Source organism: Panthera tigris, chromosome F2 (genome assembly GCF_018350195.1).
Source record: "Panthera tigris isolate Pti1 chromosome F2, P.tigris_Pti1_mat1.1, whole genome shotgun sequence".
Taxonomy (NCBI): Eukaryota; Metazoa; Chordata; class Mammalia; order Carnivora; family Felidae; genus Panthera; species Panthera tigris.
Window position 1 is genome coordinate 36,989,248 of NC_056676.1, and position 25,445 is coordinate 37,014,692.

A 25,445-nucleotide genomic window follows, 5' to 3' on the forward strand; every position below is an offset into this window, starting at 1 on the left:
TTCCATGCATGAGGGATGGAAGATACTCTAACACATTGTTGTCTGTATACCTTTTGCACTTGGATTGATAATGTACCTGGAATGAATTTTGTTTGTAATCTGAGGTAGGTGTGCATAAGCTACCTTACATCTGCCCTGTCAGATTCCTTTACTCTCTTCTGTTTTCTGCTCCAGGAGGCAGGCCCATCACTTAGAAGGAAGTGTGACTGATTTAGCTGAGCTGTAAGAATTTCTTTCCCTGATAGAGCTCAGGAGTTCAAGTTCACCATGATAGGCCAAGTGCTAGATTCATGAACATTATTCCTATGGGCTTTCTAGGAAGTGACCCCAGATATCAGACTTTTATCGCTGTTGTTTTCCTTTTAAAAAAATTATATGTATTTATTTTTGAGAGAGAGGAAGAGAGAGAGCGTGAGTAGGGGAGGGGCAGAGAGAGAGGGAGACACAGAATCCAAAGCAGGCTCCAGGCTCTGAGCTGTCAGCACAGAGCCTGATGTGGGTCTCGAACTCACAAACAGTGAGATCATGACCTGAGCTGAAGTCCGACGCTTAACCGACTGAGCCACCCAGGCACCCCTTATTTTCTTCTTCAATGCTACAATGGTAAGAGTGCCAAGCCTGCCCTCATTTTGGTATATACTTTGTAATTAACAGCTATTTTCATCTGTCACGAACAGATGAATGTAAGAAATTCTGTATATTCCTATTCCTTTGGAAAAAATCTTTCACAAAGAACTATTTGATTATGTCAGTTGGGCAAAAAACTTCAAATATTTGGATTTTGGGGGATTTCTTTGTTTGTAAATCTTATTGTTGGAGGCTTCTCTTCATAAGACATACAATGATTCACTGAGGCAGGCAGATCTACATTTATTTAGATTTCTTAGGCCATAATAACTTGAGCATCCTACATTTCCACCTGGATTGATTACCAGTTACATGTCCACTGACTTTTTGAGGAAGAAGCAAAAATACAAGCAATGAGTTATTTTCCTCTTTATTCTTAGTCGTTAAATTCAACCTAAGGTCAGTGCTTCCATTTACACACTAGAAGCAAAGCCAATCTAATACATCATTTTGATAAATTTTATTTTTTGACAGATCTATTTTCTGTTCATCCTTGAGGGAAAGAGATACCTCACTTTTATTTTGTCGTGATTTCTATGAATTGAGAAAAGTAGTGCTGAATTTATAGAATTGGGGACATTTAAACTGATCTAGAACCATTAATTCTTTGGTGGTAACTTTGTAAATTTCATAAAGACACATAACTCTTAGCTCTCTGCTTCACAATCAAAGAATCCGAAGTCACCAACCATTACATGTCAGGTATAACCAGTATAGGATATTCTAGCTACAAATATATGAAACTGACTTGGATGTAGGTCAAAAGAACGTTTTAGAATCTCCCTTGCTAAGTATGATAAATGATTACATTAGTATTTCTCTTCAGATGTTATTTTTAACTCATTTGAAACTATTTGCAGATAGAAATAGAACTATTTTGAATGCTGATCTCAATATGAAATATATAGAATTCACAGAATACACAAAATTTTGATGATATAACATTCAACAATCAGGGTGCTATGAATTTAACATTAAAAGTTAATTATGTAGTAAAAAATAGAGTTGTTATAGCTAGAAAAAAATATTTTCAGAGGCAGCAGACACCCTTGGTGGAAATGGACAGTCCTACATGGAAAGAAAATCCAGGAAGTATGCAAAGTAGACACCAGGATACTCGGCATATATAATTTAATCAGAGATCACACAATATGACATAAAAACAGCAGTTGACTAGAATAATTATAATTTGCAACACGTGAAAACAGTTTAGAAAATGGATTAAGGTCACACTCTCTGACAGTAGGCTTGTTGGAAATACAGATGTAGAATCAGACAGATTTATGTTTCATCTGGTGCTACTCTTCCTTGTCATCAAATTAACTTGAACCAATAGCTTGGTATGGATTCAAGCAGTAGACGTGTTGTTGATTAATTAACTAAGTCTTGTCTAGTGAGACTGTTAACCTCATAGAGCCACAAATAACTAACTATTGATTGATATTTTGGTATTTTAGATGCAAAAGCACATTCCTCCTAATAATTGGAAATACAGCTTAAAACTATCTTGTGGGACAGACCTATGATTGTCTGAAGCGGTAACTTGTTAGGTATAATTCTCCTATTCAGTGACACATGTGCATTTACACATCAGAGACTAGAATTTTAGAGATTAATCCTAATGGAATTTTTAGGGAAATCATGTCCAACTATATTTGTGACAGCAAGAATGTGTTCGGTTATTTTTTGTTCCCAGTTGGGTGTATTGGCTGGCCTGAGCCTAAGACGTTCTTTTCCAATCATGTAGTTACAAAAACTGTACATTACAAACAGTGTAGAAACAAGCTGAAAAGAAAGTGCCACACATCCTGGGTAATTAGCTATATGCAGTTAAATTTACAGATACAAAAGAAAATACAGCCTACTCCCTTATAGTGCACAGTTATTTTTTAGATACAATGTATCGCTAGTAAGTGGTCATGGTCATTAACTCTAGTTGTCTCCAGCACAGAGAATGAGAGCAAGATCCGTTCGGTACAGCTTTCCTCCATCTGATAAAGCCATTATGCTCTTCTTGTATGTTGGAATATTATTAATATCCAGGTCCTGTATAGAACATAGATGGCATTGTTATCCAGTTAAATATGGAAGTTAATTAACCACTGTCAAGTGATAAAACATAGGATGAAAACTGCTTGCTACATCAATCCATTAAGAGCTGGATTGAAATCTTACACTAAAGTGAATAATCACAAGGTTGTTTTAAAATATATTTATCACAGTTACACTGATTTAGGCCAGTGCCAAATCAGGTTAAGAATTGAATTCTGCTGCTGCTGTATAAATCTTTAAAGTAGACTTCCAAAAATGGATGTGTGGTGGATGGATCCTTATAGTCTGCCTAAAAAGTAAGTGGCATGGTAACAAAATTACCTGTTTATTCTTCTCACACAGATCCTTCAGTAGAGCATCCAGTTCATTTTCATCTATGTACCCATTGCCGTCCTGAGGGAGCAGAAAAAAACCAGTATACAACCAACTGAGCAATAACGGGGGATGTAATAAACAGAAACAATTGAAATCCTCAGAAATCTCACTGGCAGATATTCCAATGTCTTCATGTCCGACCCTCAAGATGCTTAATTGCTCCCGAGGTCCAAAATACATGTGAATTGCCTCTCATTCAACACCTTACATTTATAAAACACTTTGAACTTTTCAAAGCACTTTCAGATTTAACATTTCATCTTATGCTAACAATATCACCTCCTGTTGAAGTAATTAAGTGGTCATAAATACGTTCATGTGAATGAGGACCCTGAGGCCTGGGGAGGCTATGTGACTAGCCTGATGTCACAGCAGGTAGTGGCAGAGCTATGCTAGAGCCCAAGAGGTCAGATTTGGTCCAGAAGTAGAGAAATTAGAAGAAAATAAAGGACGTCAACTATTGACATTACTAACAAACTTTCCTCATGTGCATGATGTCACCATCTATCACATGGTGGGGAGGATTTTGCTGGATGTTTTCAACTAACTTAATCCTCATTCCACCCTGTAAAGTGGGTATTATTATCTCCTGTTTACAAATGAGGAAACTGAGGTTGAGAGGAGTTTGGTGTCTTATTTAAAGCCTCAAAATAGATAAATTACAGCATGGGATTGGAATCCAGATTTGTCTGATTGGGACATACCATAATACATTTCCTGTGACAAGAATGAATTGGCTGAGTAATTTTAATAGCTCCTGTTACTTTTAATATGGACCTTTAGTTTGAGAGATTTGTTTTCACTGAAGTGAGCATTTTCCAAACTCTCCTAAACAATCAAATTATAGATAAAAATGAACTTTTACCTGATCATATAACTCAAAAGCTTTATTGAACTCTTTCCCACACATTTTGACTCCCTGGGTGATAGAGAAGAGAGAAAAGGTTAAAATGCTACTATTGTATTTCATTGTGTTTCCCTTGGCAAATCTCCCACAGTCTAACTTTCCAAGGAAAATAATATTTACAGTAGGGAAAAGAGAAATACCTGAAATTTCAGAAGAAAATTCTCCTGTACTGGTAGTAACCTTTTGAGAGAGAAATATTAATAGATGAGATTTTCCGGACAAGGATCAACTTATTATAATATCCATGTATTTCCTAAACTCACCTGGCCATCTCAGTTAATTCCAGCTTCCCATCATTATTCGAATCAAATAATTTCAGCTGAAAGACAGAATATTATTGTTGTAGCCATTGAAGAATGATTTATTGCAGGAAGGAGAAGAAAATTAAAAGTAAAGCACTGTGAGTTATCAATTACTTATACAGGCAGCAAAATTCTAGAAACTAGCTTTTATTAAGCTTTGAGTAAATTTTTAGTTCTGTAAGTTGTGCCAATTGCCAGAGTATATCAGGACAATGTAGAATAGTCAAACAGAGCAATAGTGATCTTAGCTAGATTCTAGAATACCATCATTTATTTTTCTTGCAAGTATGTGTATGTATCAAGATGTGAGAGAGAATGTGTCTGGCAATATATAGCACACCCTAAAACTCTCCAAAGAATGATATGAGAATAAATATTTGTTTCCTTCTTTTAGAGCATAAACTTACAGACAGAAGCAATAGACTTCTATTGAAGAAGAATGAATAAATTCTTAGAGAATAGAGTTTTTGCATCATTTTCAATTGTTTTATTTACCCTCGGATACTAGCTACCTCCTCATTGCACTTACAGGTACATCATACACCAAGACACGTCCAGATATATAAATACACTCCTACCCTTATTCAGGAAACATTCATGTTTTTAGAAAGTAGCAACTACTGCTGTATTATATTACATGGAAGGATTATAGATGAAATGTGTTAAAATATATAAAGTTTGCACATTACACATGTGAAAAAGCAACACTTTTGTTTTTAAAGAAAGGAATGTTATCAGGGTCATAATGGATATAGGTTTAGTGAAGTCTCTTTAGGGAGAAAAAGAAGAGTCTATGGTTTCAGATGTTCTAACATTCCTTGTAGGAGGCAGATTTTTTTTCAGGGTCCGATACTGACACATTTTACAATCTATTGACCATGAGTCCTAATATTGTCAAACTGTCTACCAAGACATTGGACTTGATCACACAATTTAGTGTCCATAGGGGAATATTTCTCAACATATATATTTAAATTTTAATTAGTTCTTGATTAATTTGCCTCTCAGATTTGAACTGGTTTATGACATTGAATCAGATACGCCAGGCCAATCCAACAGGGGGGAAACTCCCATCTGAGTGGTTTTTAAAAGACTGCTTCAAATTTCCACCTGGAAGGAGTCTTTACTTTAAATAGACATCCCATAAGACTGGCACAAAACAGAAAACTAATAAATGTAGGTTATTGTCCATTTCCAGAAGTTATTCAGATCTGTCCACTGTGACACATTTGTATGCTAATGCTATGACAAGTAGATAGAAAAGGATACTTCCTTGCAATGAAAATTTTTAATCGTTTTGAAATTAAAGATTAGTCTCACTCCATAATCTCACTGTATAGTGAATAAGACAACAGTAAAGTTCTAGTGTTTTTCTTTTCCCTACATCAAAGTAGGATGGGCTGAAAGTAAGCCTCAATTACATCAAATATAATCAAACCTTTTATAAGATGACTTTCCAGGGTAACTAAAAAGTCTAACCCCTTTATCAACCTAATATAACATAATTTTTATAATATACACTTATATTTTATGGGTTTTTATTTTAAAACTGTAAGAATTTACTGTACATTTACAGTACTTAAACCACATATATGTACTGATATGGATAATTTAAAATTTTGCCTGAATTTCAAAAACTAATTAAAATGTTGCCAAAATAGTGGTCCATAGTTTAATCAGTTTGGCAAAGAATTTTCTTCATAGTCTTAATTCTGTGAGTCAAAATGAAGAAACTACCCACTTGAAATTAATGACCTTCATGGGCACTGGATTATTCTACCTAGAACTTCATAAATGTGTTCATTCCTAAATCATTAAGGGCTTATGTATAAAGCAATTTTCTTGGCTCTATTATCAATATTCTATAAGAGGTCTTGGTTATACTATTTATCATAGCATCAGGGTACATTTGGAATGCCTCACTCAAAGTTTGGTGATATAGTTACACTGGCTTTGTAAGAAAAATGATGTTTTATAGATAAAAATTACCCAGTTCCACAAGAAAAGAAATACTCGTGTTGATTACTTATGTTAAAGCCAAAGATAACAGCTCTCACTCAGCCTCACAAGGTGTAAACATCCTGAAGTATTTCACTTTTCAAGTGAAATGATACCTGTGTGCAAGTGATGCCCATACCATGGTTTATTTCATGTATCCTCCATAGCCTTGGGAATTAACAAGAACATAGTAATATTTCATAGACCCTGGGCTACAGTCTCTCCAAGATCAGTCTTACCATCAGGTCTGTATACTCAGCTAGTTTTGTATCATCAACAGTCTTGTTTGCTTTTTCCAGCAGGTCCTTTAGAAAGTTCTGTTAAGACAAAGAACGCTCAGATAAATGTCATCAGTAACCTACAGTCTGCTTTCATTTCAGGCCGCCCTGAAATGGAACATCCCAAGAATGCAAAGAAGGCCTCTTTTTGAGGGTAGAACTGGGTGAGGAGAAGACCTTAGAAGGGACATTATTCTACACGGTTCACGTGGCATTCCAATGATGCCGCTGCCTTTGACAGGTATATCTGCCTTATGTGTTATAGTCTGTGTTGCACTGCTTTTGTGACTTCAGTTAAATGAGTATCTGGATTGTGCACTGTGTAGGAATCTGAGTACAAGCTTGTACACCAACCAGCCCAATGGATGCATTTCTACATAATGTTATCTTCACAAAGGCGCGTATGACTTTTCTAAGAAACACAAGGGCCCCTCTCTATGCCTTTGTAACATGAGTGAAAATTCTTAGTGAGCCAGATGGAGAACTACCTCTAATTTCTAGTGGATTTTCTTTCCTTGCAAGCTGTATTTTCACATCAGCTTTTGACCACTAGGAAGCTTGTTTCACTGAAGGGCCAGTCAGTTAACTTTTAGGCTTGATGCTGTCCCAAGCACCTTGGAGAGAATGCTTCAGCTGGTTGTTCAGACTAAAACAGCTGGCCACAGATGATATTATCTAATCCTTGAAGGATATATGAATCATATTAAAATAGAGATTATTGTGGGAAGGATGAAAAAAGATGATTATTAATTTGACAGTTGGAGTTTAGGAGTGAGTTTACTTTAAAAAAAAAGAAATAAAAAGCTTTATGAAAGCCACATAAAAGTGTTAGCACTCAGGCATATGATAATCATTTTGTCTAGTGCTGTTCATTTGCAACTTCTTTATTATTTTCAGAAAATGAATTAAAGCAGTTATGGAAAACTGAGCAAATACTATGCTTGGATATTATTGAAGGATTGGGTATCTTTGGTTCTGTAGTGGTTTTTCTGTTTCCCAAATGTACCAGTTCTGCTGGGCTGATTTAACTTCATTCTTTCTGAGAAAGGAGACCTTTTTCTTTGTTTGATTAAATTTATTTTCATTTCAAGCATTGCACTTCAAAGCCAAAGTGAAGCATGGAAAATTCAAAGTTATCTATTGGGGGTGAATTTTATTTTTGAGCCTTATGAGCCTTTTGTCAGAGATTAATTGGGTTAAAAAGCCTCATCAGAGACTAAAATGGTGGTCACAAAAATAGCCTGGGAGAAACCTCGGGACGCTGAGATTCAAAGTCGTGTCTGAGAGCAAGTGATGTTTTACTCTATTATGGATCTTAAAATTAGCTTTCTTGAAAGATCCATTAAAAAAGAATGCCAACTTATCTTTAAAATTCCCCAGAGAGGAGGACTTCTATTTAGAATCTCTTTCTGAGAATAAAATGTAGAACAAAGAAGGTCAGTATTGGAAATGAGCTAAGGTTTTCATTATGAACTTGAAAACGATTATTTTTTTGGTCCTGTAGAATAAAAACACAAGTTTAACTGTCACCTTGTGAGCTCTAGGTTGTTGTGTTGCAAGTTTGTGTAAAAGACCTTGTTTTCACATTTAAAATGTTTATATTTCCAAGAAGCTGCTGTTGAATGTGTTTTAGCAATTTTACAGTGGTACAAACATCCTAGTTCCATCTCTAAAACTGTATGTGAATGGGGCCTCTGGATGGCTCAGTCAGTTAAGCATCTCTTGATTTTGGCTCAGGCCATGGTCTCACGGTTTGTGAGTTCAAGCCCCATGTCAGGCTCTGTGCTGTCCTTGTGGAACCTGCTTGGAATTCTCTCTCTCTGCCCCTCCTCCCATCTCAGAATAAACAAAAATAAAAAACTTAAAAAAAAAACTGTATGTGACTTAAACCGTGTTAAACCATGATGAGGAAATGGTATTTGATATTCCTATCTCCACACAGGACAACAGGAGAGGTAGCTCTTGATGCCTGAAGCTTGGAAGTATGTGGTGTTGTGGGGGGAAAAAAAACATCATTAACATTGTCAGATCGTCTAGATTCTTTTTGTAAGCAGCTAGGTAACTTTGAAAAATTATCCAATCTCTGTAAATTTCACCTTCTCTGCGTGGTGGGAATGATAATACCTGCCTTGCAAGTTTTCTGTGAGGATTAAATGTCAAAATTCATTTCAAGCCCCTAGTACTCTACCAGCCACATAGTACTGAGCACCACATAGGTGCTCAGTAAGTATCAATTTGCCTCCCTTTTAGTTATTCTATTTCCTGCAGATAGACAAAATAGGGTCTTCTGGACTGAGAAGTCTTGGGGACGATTTGAGGAAATGAGAGAAAGATGTTGCCATACTTCTGAAAGACTAGTAAATTACTGAGTTCCTGAACTACTGAGTTCGTGAATAATGTAATTTATTGTGCCTCGTGAGTGTCACAAAATCTTTCATGCACAGAATTTTACTTGAGCTTCACGATAAATCTGAGAGGAAGGTATTATTACCCCCATTTGAAAGATGAAAAATCAGACAGAATAACTTGATTTCTAGACCACTTTGCCTTTTCCTTTGTATCTTCTTCCTCCCCCACCAGCTCCTCTGTACGTTTGTGAGAGGTAAGTTCCTAAATTCACTTTCAAAGTTGCAACTTTTCAGAAGTGGGATCGTGTGAGGACTCTGTCGTTCTTGTTGAGAGGCAGAAGGTGGTATGGAATGTCGAGGGAACTTGGAGGCAGAGGAGTCTGGGTTTAAACACTGCAGCCCTGTGTCTTCATTCAGTGTCGCCTTAGCGCATCACTAAACTTCTCTTTATCTCTTTCCTCAGGAGCGTAGTACTAACTTCAGAACTCAGGTGGAGATTAGGTAAAAGAATGTGCGTAACATATAGTAGGCGTCCAATACTTGTCTCTCTTTCTCTTGAGAGAAAAATCTCTTTATATTAGTTGTTTAATTCGTAAAATAAAATGGCAAATTTCAATGAAAAGGAGTGTCTTCTTTGGCTTAGTATCCTGTTATATCTGACTATCTAGTATAACAATTTGTTTGCACCACAGAAAATGCTAATTTCTTTTGCATTGCTGAATAGAACTGAAGACGTACTTGAAGTCTCTTGTTTCATCTGGTACTTCATTAACAATGTGGAAGAGTGGGGGAAAGTGTGCCGTTGCTCAACAGTTAGTTGCTTTCGTGGGAGGCTTTTTAAAATGTTACAGAGTTCATAACTGTATTTAAAAGGAAAAAGAAAGCTTAGCACACGTATTTATTTGCTTACCTTAAGCTCCTCCGTTTCTATGAAGCCGCTGTGATCAGTATCATACTTTCTCCATGTCTGTAAGTAATTTGGGATAAGGAAAACCAAACACATTAAAAAAAAAAAAGCCACCATTTTCCTGCGTTAAGTAGCTTTCTGAAGACCTCCCTCATTGACAGGGCTCTGTTTTACCTTCATGAATTCCTCACAGGACTTCAGCTGCTGGCATCGGAAGAGCAGCAGGAAGTTCTCTTCTGTCGGTAACACGTGAGCCAACTGAAAAAGTTGTGAAAAGTTGTTGTAAAGAAAGCAAGCCTCTGTCATTACTTCCTGCTTAGTTCTTTTTGAACATATTTATTCGAAGCAGTTTTATTGCTTAGAAAGCCGGGAGAGGAAAAACGTTAGGAATGACCTTCCCTTGCTGATACTTTGTTCCTACACAGAGCCGGTGTCTTTTCCAATGCTTGGGTGGCCTTGCCTGGCTGGCTGGCTGGCTGGTCCTCGTGTGCCCGGAAAGCTCAGATAGGACTGGTTGGACCACTCCTCATCTGAGCAGATTCATCCCGGCCTTCACCTCTTCTGTGCCACAGAGCAGTCTTGTTCCTCTCAGGGCGCATATAATGTGGGGTACATACATGTCAATGTGGGGACGTACATGTCATGTAGAAGGAAAGAAACTATGAGAAATGTGAATGTAGTGGAAAGGAAGAAAGGGAAGCAATGAATTCCCGGGTCTGAGGAGAAAGCCTAGAGATGCGAGGAAGATACACTAAAGATACTTGTAAGGCAGTGGAAAGAGAGGTGGGAAGACAACTCAAGATGAACAGTGGAACTAAACAGAAAGAGGGAAAATCTGTTCTTAAACTGTTGGTTTCATCCAAGAGGGTGCCCACTGTTGGAACCAGGGCCCGGGTTTATGATCTCCATTTCAACACTATGACCTGTCTCTTTAGATCTCATTTCATAACTTCAGTTCTCTTGCTCCCCTCCTTTTTTTTGGAAGATAAAAGGGCTCCAGATCCCATTTTAAGATGATTGTAATCTATCTATTGTGTGCAGGGAGGGTGGGAGCTGGATTGATGGCCTCACTGCAGGCATGGGTTCTATTCTTGGCTCAGCTGCTAATTAGCTGTGGTCCCCAGCAACTCCCTCAGCCACCTCTGGAACTTAGTACTCTCATCACTACAATAAGGAATTGAAGTAGAAACCAACATCTCTTAAATGTACTGGGTTCAAAAGGACTTTGAGAATCTTGTAGAATCACCATATCTTCACCATTAAAGAATGAACCTACACAAACTATATTTCATCTGATTTCCAGAAGTTGATGATTCACTTGAAATTCAAGCATGGATGCTCATCCCTGGATTTTAGCCCAAGAACCTATGGTATGGATCAACTTAAGTTCAGTATAAGTTCCAAAATTTCTACTAAATTATAGGAAAGACTAGCTCCCCACCCCCTCCTTTAAAAAGTTTCATCCACTGAGGGGTATTAAAAAATAAAATTTAATAGAAAACATATCATTCCAACTTATATGCAAGTAACCTCTGCTTTTTTATGCCCATATAATATGTCCTTTCACTTGTTTTTGGGTCTTTAAAATGATACCTCAAACCAGATCCATTCAGTTTGTAGACACTACATATGGAAGTGAAACTAAGAACAGACCCAAATATCTTACTAGGATATTAATATGACTCAGTCAGAAAACATTTCTTATTTTGAAACAAAGGTCACTAGTATAGTTGTATATTAACATAAGCATTCATTTAGGGAATAGGAAATAGCAAGTAGCAATTCTTCTATTTATTGGTATGTAACTTGTCAGATACCACTTTGTAGGTTGTCGGACCATCCATTTCAGGAGGGCAGAGGCCGCTCTTTGTCTTCATCTGCTGAATGCCCAGAGTGTGCTCAGCCATGCTTTATGCCTGACATAAATGCTTGTGGATTGGTTGATAATTTCACCTCATTAAACATACCTACTTAACATGACTTATAGTATTCATTTTTACTGTCTCCATTGTAATTTTCTATATTGCTTGTATTTTAATAACTCAGTATTTTGAACACAAAATAATTTTTCTGAAAAAATTACACTTATTAAAATCCTCCAAATTCATGAAAACAGAAAAAAATAAAAGAATGAACTAGCAAGCAATTACAAAATGTAAAGTAAGGGAGAATTTTAACCATCTTTGTTTTGAAAATTAAAGTTCATATAACTTGCATTAAGTTTAGACGTCTCTAGAATGTCAAATATAGAGATGGTAAAAATTGTTCTCCATGTCTAGTATAAATGTATGTTTCTTTTGCCATGCCATTTTGGTCCTACTTGGTTTCATTATTTACAAAAATATAGATTGAAACTACATTTGACATATTCAATCTATTAATTTGAACTATTAATGTTAAACTGAATATAGAGCCATCCCACTTTATAGACATTAAAAAGGAGTCTTAAACATGTAAATGATTATAATAAGACAAGCTAGCCATTAAAAGAGACACAATGAGGTGAGCCTGGGTAGCTCGATCAGCTAAGAGTCCGACTTCGGCTCAGGTCATGATCTTAAGGTGCATGGTTTGAACCCTACATCAGGCTCTGTGCTGACAGCTCAGAGCCTGGAGTCTGTTTTGGGTTCTGTGTCTTCCTCTTTCTCTGTCCCTCCCCCACTTGTTCTCTCTCTCTCTCTCTCAAAAATAAACATTAAAAAATTTATAAAACAGATTGACACCGGAATAAATGTGAATAGGATGTACGTATAGTGAACACAAAGAAATCATTTTTTTTTAAAGGTGTGTTTCACAATGTAATGGTCCTGCTATTGATGTTTCCATCAACACACTGTGCATCAATGTTCAAATTTCAGAGCTGGGTGCAGTAGCTCTCCAACTCTGGTGTCTAAGAGCGTATCTACAAAGTGTGAGAGGCCTTTTATTGAAGGTGTCAAGTAAGGCTGCTTTATTCTCAGATTTGCTAAGTCTCTGCGGTCCGTGCAAGTATTCGGTCCTGCCTGTTCCAAGGTTTTTGCTAATTTCTTAATTCTTGGGCTACCTGCCTGCTTTTTTATGAACTCTCAAAACTCTGTTGTGGGTTGGAAAAGAGAGCGAAGAATAACTGCAGGGGAATGAATAGAAGGCAGACAGTTGTGACCAGAAACCCTCAAAGCTTCAGTTGTGAGAACTGGTTACTTGTCATTGAGAGTTGGGAAGGAAAAGTGTGTTTGCCTGTCTCTCCTAGATATAAATGCAGACTATATATGAGGATAGTGTCTGTGTCTTATTTACTGTTTCTCTGCCCAGAACCTGCAAACATTTCAGTAAATATCTTACTAAACCTATGAATGAAGGCAATTGACTATGGTCTACTGTCAGCAAAGGCTGTATATAAATAGAGATTTCCTTTAGAGATAATTCAAACAACTTATTACTGAATTATGGATAGAGATTGGGATGGATATTGTGGTATTCCACCCAGAGCTCCCTTTAGGTCCTGACAGTGTTACTTTGAGAGAGTCTTTGGGGGTGACTTTGGGAGATTATCTAGGCTGAAGAGAACTGCCTTCCCAAGGAGCCAGTGTCCCAAGAGTGATCCACGTGGAGATAAAAAACAAAACAAAAAACAAAACAAAACAAAAACCACAGCCCTGTCACACAACTTGAGACTGGCCATCCCAGCTTTAGAGCCCACTGTAGCATCAGCTAAAGCCTCCGTTGAGACCGTATCACAGCCCCTAGTCTCTCTCTGCCCAGTCCTGTTCTTTTCATTTCCTTTCAATAGGTATTGGTCCCAAGAGCATTTCTGAATAAACTTCCTTAAACTGCTAATTTTCAACTTAGATCTGCTTCCCAGAGAACTGAACATGTCACAGGGTTTTTTTTTTTTTTTTTTTTTTTTTTTTACATCTTTCTTTTATTCCTAGGTATTATGTAGAACTCCTGCCTTACATTTTGAAGTAGGTTGAAAGTCCTTGCTATAGCTCATGTAGCTGTGATTCAGAACCTATTAGGCACTGCACTGGATGCTGGGGATTCATAGTCACTGCTGGTAAGAACCTTATAGGGAGGCAGATAATTTCAAAGATTTTCCCTACAATTTCAGAAAAGTAGATATAGTGATAAAGGTAAGTATTAGGTGCAAGGAGAGCACATACGAAGGGCAATTTTTACTGGAAACCTAATGCCCGAGCTAAATAAGTCAAAGCACATATGAGGCATAATTCTTAACTCTTGAAGACATTCATGGTACATGTTAACCTCCTTCACATATTAACAAAGCATTCACTTCTTTCATTTGGGAACCAGAGAAGTATTTTTCCTAGGCAATTAAGTGACTCCAGGAAATTTGGAAGGCAAATAATCTCATATAAATTTAAGACAAGTTGAGTTTAACAATTAGAATATGAAAAATTATATAAGAAGTGGGAAAAAAGGGTTGGCATTCAGAATGGTGTAGATTTTTAGTTTTTTTTTTAAAATATATTCTAGCAAATATATTTATTGAGCTTTTACAGTGTGCCGGGGTTGATCCATTTGTTTGACATGCTTTATCAAATTTGATGTTGGTCCTCCTATACCATCCCTGTTTACAGACAAGGAAACAGAGGCAGAATGGATAAATGAACTGCTATCAGACAGTTTATAGTTTGAGCCAGGTTTGAAATCAGATAGTCTGACTTTCTTCACTTTTAGGTCCTCGTCTGTAACCTTCATCACCCTCCATTAAAATCTTCAATCAAAAACGTTTTCCTAATCATTTAAAAACATGCAGCCAGAGGGAAGTTTTTAATCTGATTTCATTGTCCATCATTTCCCCAAATTCTGAGGTGGAAAAGTAGTCTGCCATGAAAAATTACATTCACTAGAGCTAAACTCATATGCTCAAATCCCACTGTGGAAGAAAAGAGGGAAAGTCTACAGAAGTGTCTGCTTCCCTCGGAGGGTTGTTACAGTTTTAGGATTAAAATAGCTTTTAGATCTATTTTTTTCAGTGGATGTACTGACCTGGACAAATAGATAGAATAAAACTGGAGAGGGTGGTAGATTCTCACATGTTGCCCAAGGGATCAGGTGAAAAGCTTACATATTTGATATCTAAGGGAAATATCTATGCTTACTAGAAATTTCTTCTCTGGTGCTCACGTTATCTGCTGAATCATTCAGCCTTCCTGTTTTAATTATTTTAATCAGCCTTCTCTGAAATAGAGCTATTAGTCTGAATAAATTTAGAACAGTTTTTTGACTGTCATGGTATTTGTTCAGTTTTCTCAGAATTTCAGTGCTGCCGTTTTCAGTTCGTATTAGGAATCTCTTTATATTTGTGTGAATTTTAAAATCTATTTAAAGACATGAAATTTAAAAGTCCAGAGGAAAGATATCTATATATTACCCTTCATTTTAAATATTTCTAGATAGCAAAAGTATGTTGTTGGCAAGGTCAGTGCACTTCAGGACAGAACTTTGAAAATTAATCACTGTATTTTCTGATCTTTTGAGCAACATATCTCACTTAAAGCCAAATCACTTTAGCCCATTTCCAACAGGAAAGCAGACAACCACATGAATATCATTTGGCTTACCTTGATTAGATTTTGATGAGCCCATGAATACACCTATTAAATATGTAGGCAAATCTACTTTCTTTTCCGTTTGAACACCAAAGTTACAGTATCTTGATATGGGTAGGTAGATTATCACATATTTTGGAAAACATGGGGTTTCCCTTTCCCAGCTAGGATTTGTGTGTTTGTGTCCCATATTATATATAGGATTTCTTAGCAAGTGATATACGTCAAGTTGAAAAAAGAAAAGATGAACTCCATTTTATACAACTTCCTAGTGACACTAGAGGGCATGTTATAAATTCAGGCATTCCCTACCCTTCCCATCCCAGTTTTCTACATGCAATCTGCAACTTTCAACTTCTTTTTTTCCAATGATTTTCAGAACCTCTCTTTACTCTCTTCACTCCTACTTAACCACCCTAGACCGAATCAACGTGCCTATGAACTCCTGCATTGAGTACTCTTTCTGTTCTCCATTCTATAATTCTCTTCTTTTCAACTAATTACCACTCCACCCCTCTTCTTACACCATGGCTGATAACTCAGATTAATGAAAAGAATTCTGAAATCCAAGTCCAATCTAGGCTTCTCTGAAGGTGTTGTCCTTCCTGCCAGTGGGACCTTGGACACATCATTTAACCTTTCTGGATTTCAGTTTCTTCATCCTTAAAATGAGGATTTTTGGCTAGTTATTCCCAGGAGTCCCATTCAGCAAAAAATTCTGTGTCCTGGAATGTTAAGTGAGACACATAAGAATTTATTAGAAAGTTTTCTCTTATTCTGCTTCAGCTGATCTGAAAGTTTTGTCCAAATCATGTTTCAAGTGCTTTGGTCTGGTAACTTCTCTATACTTTGTGCATCCTGTTCAATTGGGCTAAACATAAAGCCTTGCCATAAGAAATCAACCTACTGATGATTGAAACTATTTTCTTTTCATGCAGAAAATGCACAGATCATTTATTAATTAAAAAAAAAAGGCCAACCAGTTTAGAAGAAATTGGCTGGGTTCTGGCTGTTCCCCCATTTATTTCTTATTTTTTCCTTAACATTAGTCAAATTCTATTGAAGTCTCAGGTTCCCCAACTATAAAAATAGACCCTCATATTGTATTTAGGCTTACTTTATTTTGTTGTGAGGATCAAATGAGAGAATGTATTTATTTAGAGATTGTATATTGTCATACTAATGTAAATTTTATTATTGTGACTGCTATAAAAGTTCCTCGGGGCGCCTGGGTGGCTTGGTCGGTTAAGCGTCCGACTTCGGCTCAGGTCATGATCTCATGGTCCGTGAGTTCAAGCCCCGCGTCGGGCTCTGTGCTGACAGCTCAGAGCCTGGAGCCTGTTTCAGATTCTGTGTCTCCCTCTCTCTCTGCCCCTCCCCTGTTCATGCTCTGTCTCTCTCTGTCTCAAAAATAAATAAACATTAAAAAAAAAATTAAAAAAAAAAAGTTCCTCAATTCTTTATTTCAGCCTTCCTTAACTTTATCCTCTTCTGTTAACTATCTTTTCTCACACATGCAACCTACTTTCTACAACAGTTTCTTATCTCAAACTTCTAGAGAAATTTCTTTCCTCATACCTCCAGGACAATGCATCTGCTAGTGACCCCTGGACACTCATTCAAATAGGACTTCAAATTATAATTCTTAAGTGATTGTACCATAAATAGTAAAACCTGGATTCAAAACAGATTATTTTAGTCCTTTAAAAAGTATAAAATGCATGTGAATTGGATCCATGCTTTTTTATAATACTGTTTAACCTACTATAACTGAAGAAATTAAAATAAGTAGCTGAGACCATTGGAGTCTTTCAAGGTGAAATATGTTAAATATAAAATGATGGTCCTTCCTCTACTGGAATGATAAAGTGTACCAAACTCTGAGATAGGCACATCTATAATTTCACTGATTTTAGATTTTCCAACTAGTTTTAAATAGATTTGCCTCATATCATTTATGTTCATTTAAATGTTATTTTCTTGTCCTCAATGATTTCATACCTTGATTAGTTGGCCTCTATGTCAATCTGTAAGTCCCAGTACTGTTAATTTATCTATTTATATAGTAATGAGTTACACATAGGCAAAGGGGAATGTGTATACTCCAGGGAAATATTTTAATTACAAAGATAATAATAGTATGTCCTTCCTTAACTCCGTTTGTAGTAGCTGCTTGAAAATAAGTATTTCACATTAACATGAAAGATGTCCTATATGATCAAGTATTTGAAAACCAGGTTAATTCTCTGAATCAAAGGTAAATTATAACTACATGTTGTTGGCAGCCAGAGTACATCACAACCTAATCTATTAAGAATATTATAACAATATTATTATACTTTTGATATGGCATATTTTAAAATGACCTTATTAATTTTTCTGGATAAAGCTGTCCACTCAATTTCTCTAAGAGGTTGCAGAGATAGAGTAGCTGGGACACCAGAGTTTCAAAAAGTACAAGTAAGTGAAGCAACAGCTCTTGCACAAATCTGAGAATGCGGAAGAATCGAGGCATAATCAAAGTTTTGCTTCCCTGATTCATAAAAAATATTTGTCCCCCACAGAAATAGTCATTGTCAGAAGATAAGATTTGACACCCACAGCTATACTTTTAGTGACTCAAGGGAAATCCTTGCCTATAACACATCATAAAATATTCACTAACTTTGTTTACCTCTTGTGTTTTTATTAAGGTCAATTGCCAATCTAGAATAGAATTTCAGGAACCAGGATGCAGCTTTTGCCATCGTCATAGGGATTACAAATATGTCACTTTATATTTTAATAGAAAATTCTATACTATTAAATAAAAATACCATTATACAATGCACTTGGTGTTTTATCCAAGTGAAACAGGGTAACATAAAGGCATAGGTACTCATACAGAAGTCTGGGACTTGGGCTTCTAACCGTATCGATGCCAGCAAATATGCACATGGCCGAAGGCAAATCATTTCACCTCTCCATGTCTTGGTTTCATAATGTATTAAATTTAGGCTCTGGATTAGGCAAACTCTAGGTTCTCTTTCACTTGTGAGCATTTAATTTTTTTTTTTTTAATTTTTAGAGAGAGTATGAGTGGGGGAGGGGGGAAGGGGGAGAGGGAGAGAGAGAATCTCAAGTGGGCTCCATGCTGAGTGTGGTGCTTGATCCCACAACTGTGAGATCATGACCTGAGCCAAAATCAAGAGTCAGACACTTAATCAACTGAAGCACCCAGGTGCCCCACATTTCTGACGTTTTTTAGTTCATAGTTTTGAACAGAAAAGAACATGTTACTTAGGCAAAATAATCCTCTCCAAATTGGTGTTGCCACATCATGTTTGAGTTGGTCACAACTACAATAAGCTCACTTATTAAAAGTAGATCCGAAACATGCATAAGTTTCTTACCTCTACAATTCCTATTTTTCCATCCTCTCTCTGCCCATATTGATCCACAAAGGTTTTCATCTCCGGTGATAACTCCTAAAATTATATAAAAGTAGGTAAGAAGTTTATTTAAATAAAATACCAATTATGCTTGTGATGGTGTTAATGATTTATGCAAAAAAAAAAAAAAACCAAACCCTGGAATTGAAACCGTTTGTAATTATGCATAGCAATTAACTATTCTCATGAAAATTAAAGACATAGCTGATACACAGTATTTACTGGTTTCAAATGAAAGGGTTACCATGATCACTTCTGATTCAATCACTGAGTTATCTTCTATTACTAGTTTTGAGAATGTGCTATACTTTGAAAATATAGTCAGATTTATTCAGTTCATAACTGTTAGTGAATTCAAATATAATGATCACTGTTGATGTACTTTAAACATTGCTTGCTTCAAGAAACGTTCTTTTATATTGCTCCAACTAATTGCCCTATAACATTTCCCTTATTTTAACATGTTTTATCCATGGAAAGTAATAATAGGTATTTTCAGTTTGGACAAGCAAAAATGTGAATGTTGAAGAGTGACTCACATTGTCACTCTTCAATGTTTCCAGTGTCTTCTGTGTTTCCAACATAGAAGTGGCATTTATTGATTAAATAAATTGAAAAATTAAATAAAAAAAATAAGTCAGATAAAAAAATGACTTGACCAATTTGTACTTTCATTAGAGACAGACAATACTGATGACCTTATTATAAACCATTGGTTATATGTTTTGGATCTTTGCCTCCAAGAATAACTTAGGGAGCATTTTCCAGGGCTTCCTTGTTTCCATTTTTTTCTGAGATGTTTTCTCTCCCATGTATTTTAGTATAAGAACACATGTTTAATAGTGACAAAGTGAATGCTTGGATCTCATTTGAATTATTTTTTTCTAATCTATTCTATTGCTTACATAATCTCTTCACATATTGACAGCTTAGAGGGCCGTGAACTGTAAACTAGTGATCTGAATATAGAACTAGTATTCAGGAAGTTGCATTTATACCCTTGGGTCTCCAACATAGCCCATTTTAAATAGCCCTGTTGCATTAACTGAAGCCTATTTAAAATAGGTCAGCCTTTACTAATGTCCTATTCTATGTCCTTGGGAAAGTATATTAAAGTCTCAGTTTTTGTTGTAACTAACAAAATGGTGGTATTATCTATCACATGAGTTTGCTTTAGGGATAGATAGGTTAATACAGTTTAAGAGTTATATTTAGGCTAAATATTATTACTATTAGTTGTTATAGAATCCTTTTTGAATTAAAGTGAATATGTTTAGTAGAACTGAGGTAGTAAATAGTAATCAAGCAATTTATTACAATGTAGTCTTTAAAACAAAATTCTTCTGTGGATTAATTGTAACTTGCATTTATTAAATTTTATTACAGCAACAACTGTAAGAAAATGAAAGCATTTACCTCTTGGCAACAATGGGACTGTCAGTTATATTTTATGCACATACCTTAAGCAAAAACCAAAGCATTTGATTTTAAATCTTAAAATTGTATAGTACCACTAGTTTATCTAGCAGACTTTTTATTTTAATGTTTATTTTTGAGAGAGAGAGACGGAGGAGGGGGGCGTGGAGGGAGAGAGAGAGAGACAGAGCATGAGCAGGGAAGGGGCAGAAAAAGAGGAAGACACAGAATCCAAAGCAGGCTCCAGGCTCTGAGCTGTCAGCACAGAGCCCGATGCAGGACTCAAACCCACGAACTGTGAGATCATGACCTGTGCTGAAGTTAGATGCTTAACCAATTGAGCCACCCAGATGCCCCAACTAGCAGACTTGGCATTTAGTTTGTGAACTTCTTGGGTTGTAACTATGTCAAAAATCTACGTTTTAAACAAAATGCAAAATGTAATGATGATGACAATAAAATAAAGCTTTATAAAAATTAATGCAAATTTAAAGACTAAATACTGTGTTTAGTACAAAAGGTAGTTTTCCAACATATTTTGGGTTGTTATATTTCATTAATGTTATATTCACTTATAGTTAATATTAGTGAAATTTTTAAAATTTCACGTTATTAATCTGAGAAGCCAAACAATGTTTCTATTAATACAATGAAATTTGTTATTCTGTGGCCAGAAATGAAAAGAAACCTGGTTCTTAAGGTTGGTTGTTATGTCCTAAAAAAAGAGAAGAAATATGTAAAGGTTTACTACAATGGGGTCAATAGTATAGTGAAATATTTGTCTAGTACATGAACCTTTCAACCTAGATCTCAATTTAGATTTTAACTATGCAAAGCCTATATATATATATAACCCAGAAAAAATTCAATAATCAAAATATTAAGCAACTTGATATAATCTTGTACCTGTGCTCAAGTCTGTTATGTTTGGATTAATATCTAATATATAGAATTTCTAATATTCTATTAGAGACTGGACAGTAGAAAAAAACTTTAAAATCTTTAGAACTCCAGCATGAAGTTATTTATTTACCAAAAAAGTGCAAATATTAAAATGAGAAGAGGAAAAGAAACATCTGAAAAACTATAGTTTCTAAGTATTTGAATTTCTAAATTGAAAATAAATCACAATGTTAAAATTATATCTAGAAAAATTAAAATACAATCATTTAGCTGCTGGGGTATTTTACAATGCTTTAATTCAAAATTTTATGGCTAGTAACATTTTCCAATCAGATATTTTAAACATATATTTTTAAATGAGAGAAGGAATTGTTTTTGCTTTATTAGTCAAAGATATATAGAGCTGTGATAATATTACAGGAATCTATATATGGTAATATATATAAGGAGGGGAGGGTGTGGAGAGAGTATATAAAACATTTTCTATTTTATTTGATCTCATTCTATTATACTTTCAGGTTCATATAATATTAAATTGGGGTAAAACAATTCCCAGAGTGTTGATTTGGTTCATGCTTTAGCAATTGATAGTTCTGCAATACATTATAATACATTTTAGAGTCCTCTGTTAGTCTTTTGAATATGTTGTATAGAGCTGTGTATCACACAATTTTCAATTTAGATAGGAAAAAAGGTAATTCTATTAGTTATTTATATATTTATAAGATATATAAATAAGCATATATATATATATATATATATATATATATATCAGTGCTTAAGGTGTTGATTTGCTAAAGAATCACATACACCTATGTTTTCCTCTAAAGACATAAAAGATGTATCTAATCTGTAATGTAAAATCTCTTTCTAACCAGTAGTTAAAAGCCAAAGATCATTAACATCTAACTAGCCCAAATCCAACAGTCTTTGGAAATGTAGTCTTACATAAACTCCAGTACATTAGTAAAATTCTTATCCTATTTTCCTCTGCATAATCATCTCCTCTGTATTCTAAAGCTGGGTATATTTTAGTTTTATGCTGACAACATCTTTTCTTAACAGGTAAATTTATACCCAAAAGTAAGTCATTCATAATTAGTAAGGACTGTCATTTACTTAATTACCTATTGCTTAAATCACAAATATAGCTTGTTTTCAAGACCCCATTAATTGTTTCCCATCAAAATATAACTTTGCTTTTTAAAAATACATGAAATTCTTAAAATTGTTTTACTTGTTACATCTCTGACTTTTGGGTTTCTCCCTCTCAACACAAATCAATACCTTTCTTGTTAAATTCTTGCTCATTATTAGGTTGCAAGTTGTTCAACTTTCCCCCAGTGAGAAAGATCAAGACAGAACATTTTCTTATCTGTCCAACCACGTCAACAATAAGTGGCAATAGAAAAAGAGATCCATAATCTGCAGATCTGTTTCCTGACCACCAAGGGGCAGAAATGTGTTTTTACCCCCCACCTCTCACGGAGTTAAGGAGAAGTTAAAAATGACCTAATAGAACTCAATCGAAGAGGTGGTGATCTGTTAAAAGAGCTCATGCACCCACATTTTCCTTTTAAGCATTATTAAAGCACGTACAAGTATAGAATCTATATTTTAAAAGCTCTGATTTCAGATGTAAGATTGTTGTTGTTGTTGTTGTTTTCCCCTTTAGGGGATTTCTTTTTCTCTCCCTCCAACACCCTCACCCCCTAAGCCTGACCTCATCTTCCCCCCTACACAATTGGGAAAGGCGCTTTTTCTCTCCTTTCTCAGTCAGTAAATCTGCATCCCCCCTGTCTACATTCCCTGGAAACCACTTGATCTCGGTGGCTCATTATGAAAACTCTAGAATATTTATATATTAAAGGTTGAAGGTCTTTTTCCTCCGTTGCAAACTTAAACCTACCAATCCAGCCTTCTTCCGTGCTTGCTGGAGCTCCTGAATCAAGTTCTGCAGCTCCTTTCCTTCCAGATAGCCACTTCCTGCAAAGACAAAGAGGCACCCAGGTATCAGACATCTCATTCTGAGTTTCATCCCCTTTCAATTTCCATGACAGCTATTGTCTGGCCACCCGCAAGGCTCTCTCTTGCCTCTACATTGATTAACCCTGAAAGGGCGGCAGCCCTGCCCTCTGAGTGTCAAAGTTTAGACCCACTAATGGCAAAGGAGGATGGTAAGGATGTTAAGTGTAGCCATACAAACTTTGGGGTGCAGTGTCCCCCAATCTCTTCTCGCTCTCTCACTTTTCCTCCTCGTCCCTTCCCCCTCCCCCCCATTTTCTACTATTAACGTTCTTGGAGAGGAAAAAAACTTTAAGGTTTGGGGATAACAGAAAAAAAATATATAAACTTTCAAGTTGATGGTTTGGCAGCCAGCCGGAAAGACAAGATTAGGGAGGTGGGAGAAGAAGTAAAGAAACGAGGGATAATAGGATCAGGAGGCTTAGGGGAGGGGGAAAGGTGGAAAAGGGCAGGAACAAGGGGTCTTCAAACAGTTAAAAAGAGAAGATAATCACCATCTGCGTCGAAATGAAGCCAGATCTCGAAAAACTGTGAAGCTGTGATCAGGGATGATTGCAGGTGGGATTCTGCCATTGTACAGCCGAGTATGTGTCTGCGTGTATGCGTGTGTGTGTGTGCGTGTGTGCGTGTGAGTGTGTGTGTGTGTGTGTCCGTGCGAGTATGGGGTAAGCAAGAACCTCAGTGTGTGTGTGTGAAAGAGATCTGGGCTGCGGAGGAAGACGGGGGCAGGCGCTGCCGGGAGCTGTCCTCGGTGCTGCTCGGCTCAGGCGTTCCTCCGGAGTTCTCTCTCAACACCCCGCACCCAGTTCTGAGTATTTATCCTGACGGCCCGAGCTGGGCCACGCCTTCTCCTGCCTCCCATTCCTCATTCCCGCCTCTTGCTCACACAAACCTTCTTCCCCTCCCTTCCAGTTTTCTCCTCTCCTCCCAGAAAAGCTAGCTGGAGCAGGAGTTTGGGAGTGTAGGAAGCAGCAGGTGGTGGGAGATCCTTAGCTCAGAGACTGGAGGCTGAAAACAGACACATTTGCCCCCACATTCTCCTAATCCATAAAGTATCTTTATTCCTGAATGTTACAGTGAAATAACAGAGAGGGGTTTTGATTTTCAGATGCAAAAGGAAAGCTGATAAAGAATACAAGCATATAAATGATGTGTGTGTGTGTGTGTGTGTGTGTGTGTGTGAATAAGAGAGAGAGAGAGAGAGAGGAGAGAGATTTCTCCAAGACATTTTAGCATTTGTTTAAACAAAGTCAGGTGAAAGCTTGGCAAGTATTAAATTACTTTGATTAATGTGTACGATTAATTTATTAGTATCAACCACCCTATTTTTTTGCTGGAGAGTCATCATAGGCATGTTTCTTAAAATGGTTTTTATGAGCAAGACTTGCCAACATGATAAAGTAGGATTATGTGGGGTTTTTTAACTTGAAGTAGACTTATAATTGGAAAGTGATGGATTTAAGTTATACAAATGTTAGAGAAAGTGTGGTTTACTTAAAACAACCAAGAATCTGGTCCAAGTTCATACTTAGGTGAGTTAGTGACCTGGCCAAGGCCCTATTCAGAGGCCTTAACACATATACCTCTTCTCTCTATGTGAAGCAATCCTCGTTGAAGAGTTTTTCAGGAACTGGAAGTGACCATCAGAGTTGGAAAAAACTACCTAACTGAATACATGTTATGTAACAAATGTAGATAATTTATTATTTACATAAATGCTTCTGAAGTGTTTAGTTTTGAATCTTTTGAGACCTTGAAGTCCTCTGAAGATATATCTTAAGGGGTTTATAATGGTAGAAAAGCAAAATGAAAGAACAAGAGAAAATCCAAATATAGCAAATATAGACTTCAAGTGAATTAAAGTGAATTCACCAAGCTCTATTTTTTAATCTTGTAATTATGAGAACCCTTAAATTTGTTTCTCAGATTATGACTCTACCCAGTAGTAGACTCATGGAATTTTTTTGTGTGTATCCGTTTCCCAGAGACCCATCATTTGAAAGCTGGTCTCTTTCAATAATCTTCTCAATACAGTTCTCTCTTCTGTAATACTTTGTAGTACACAAATTATTTTAATTTCAGTTACCTTACCTGATTTTCACTTTTAGTGACTGAGACTGTTATGCAGAGCAATACTATTATTCTTATTTTACACAAGAGGCAAATAACTGTTCATGGAGTAAATAGACATTCATTAAATGTTTAGTTGTTTGTATTTGTATTCATCCAGAGAATATTTATTGATACTTATTACATAAAGCACTCTGCTAGACACTGGAAAGTAATGAGATAAAAAGACATAGTGGCTGCCTTCCTGAAAC

The 25,445-nt window shown here is 36.2% G+C and overlaps 1 protein-coding gene across 2 annotated transcripts; it reads right to left on the reverse strand.

Annotated features, from left to right (window-relative positions):
• Window positions 1-2,559: 2,559 nt before the first annotated feature.
• Window positions 2,560-23,697, reverse strand: CALB1 (calbindin 1). Of its 2 annotated transcripts, XM_042973317.1 has the most exons (11): window positions 23,619-23,697; window positions 23,009-23,085; window positions 18,742-18,816; window positions 9,969-10,052; window positions 9,798-9,854; window positions 6,501-6,578; window positions 4,225-4,280; window positions 4,102-4,141; window positions 3,920-3,973; window positions 3,001-3,072; window positions 2,560-2,673 (listed from the first exon to the last, which is right to left on the reverse strand). In XM_042973317.1, the coding sequence occupies exons 1-11, from the start codon at window positions 23,695-23,697 to the stop codon at window positions 2,560-2,562; spliced, it is 786 nt and encodes a 261-aa protein (XP_042829251.1). The 2 variants fall into 2 exon arrangements, with proteins under 2 accessions (XP_042829251.1, XP_042829252.1); XM_042973318.1 differs by lacking the exon at window positions 18,742-18,816.
• Between the last annotated feature and the right edge of the window lie 1,748 nt (window positions 23,698-25,445).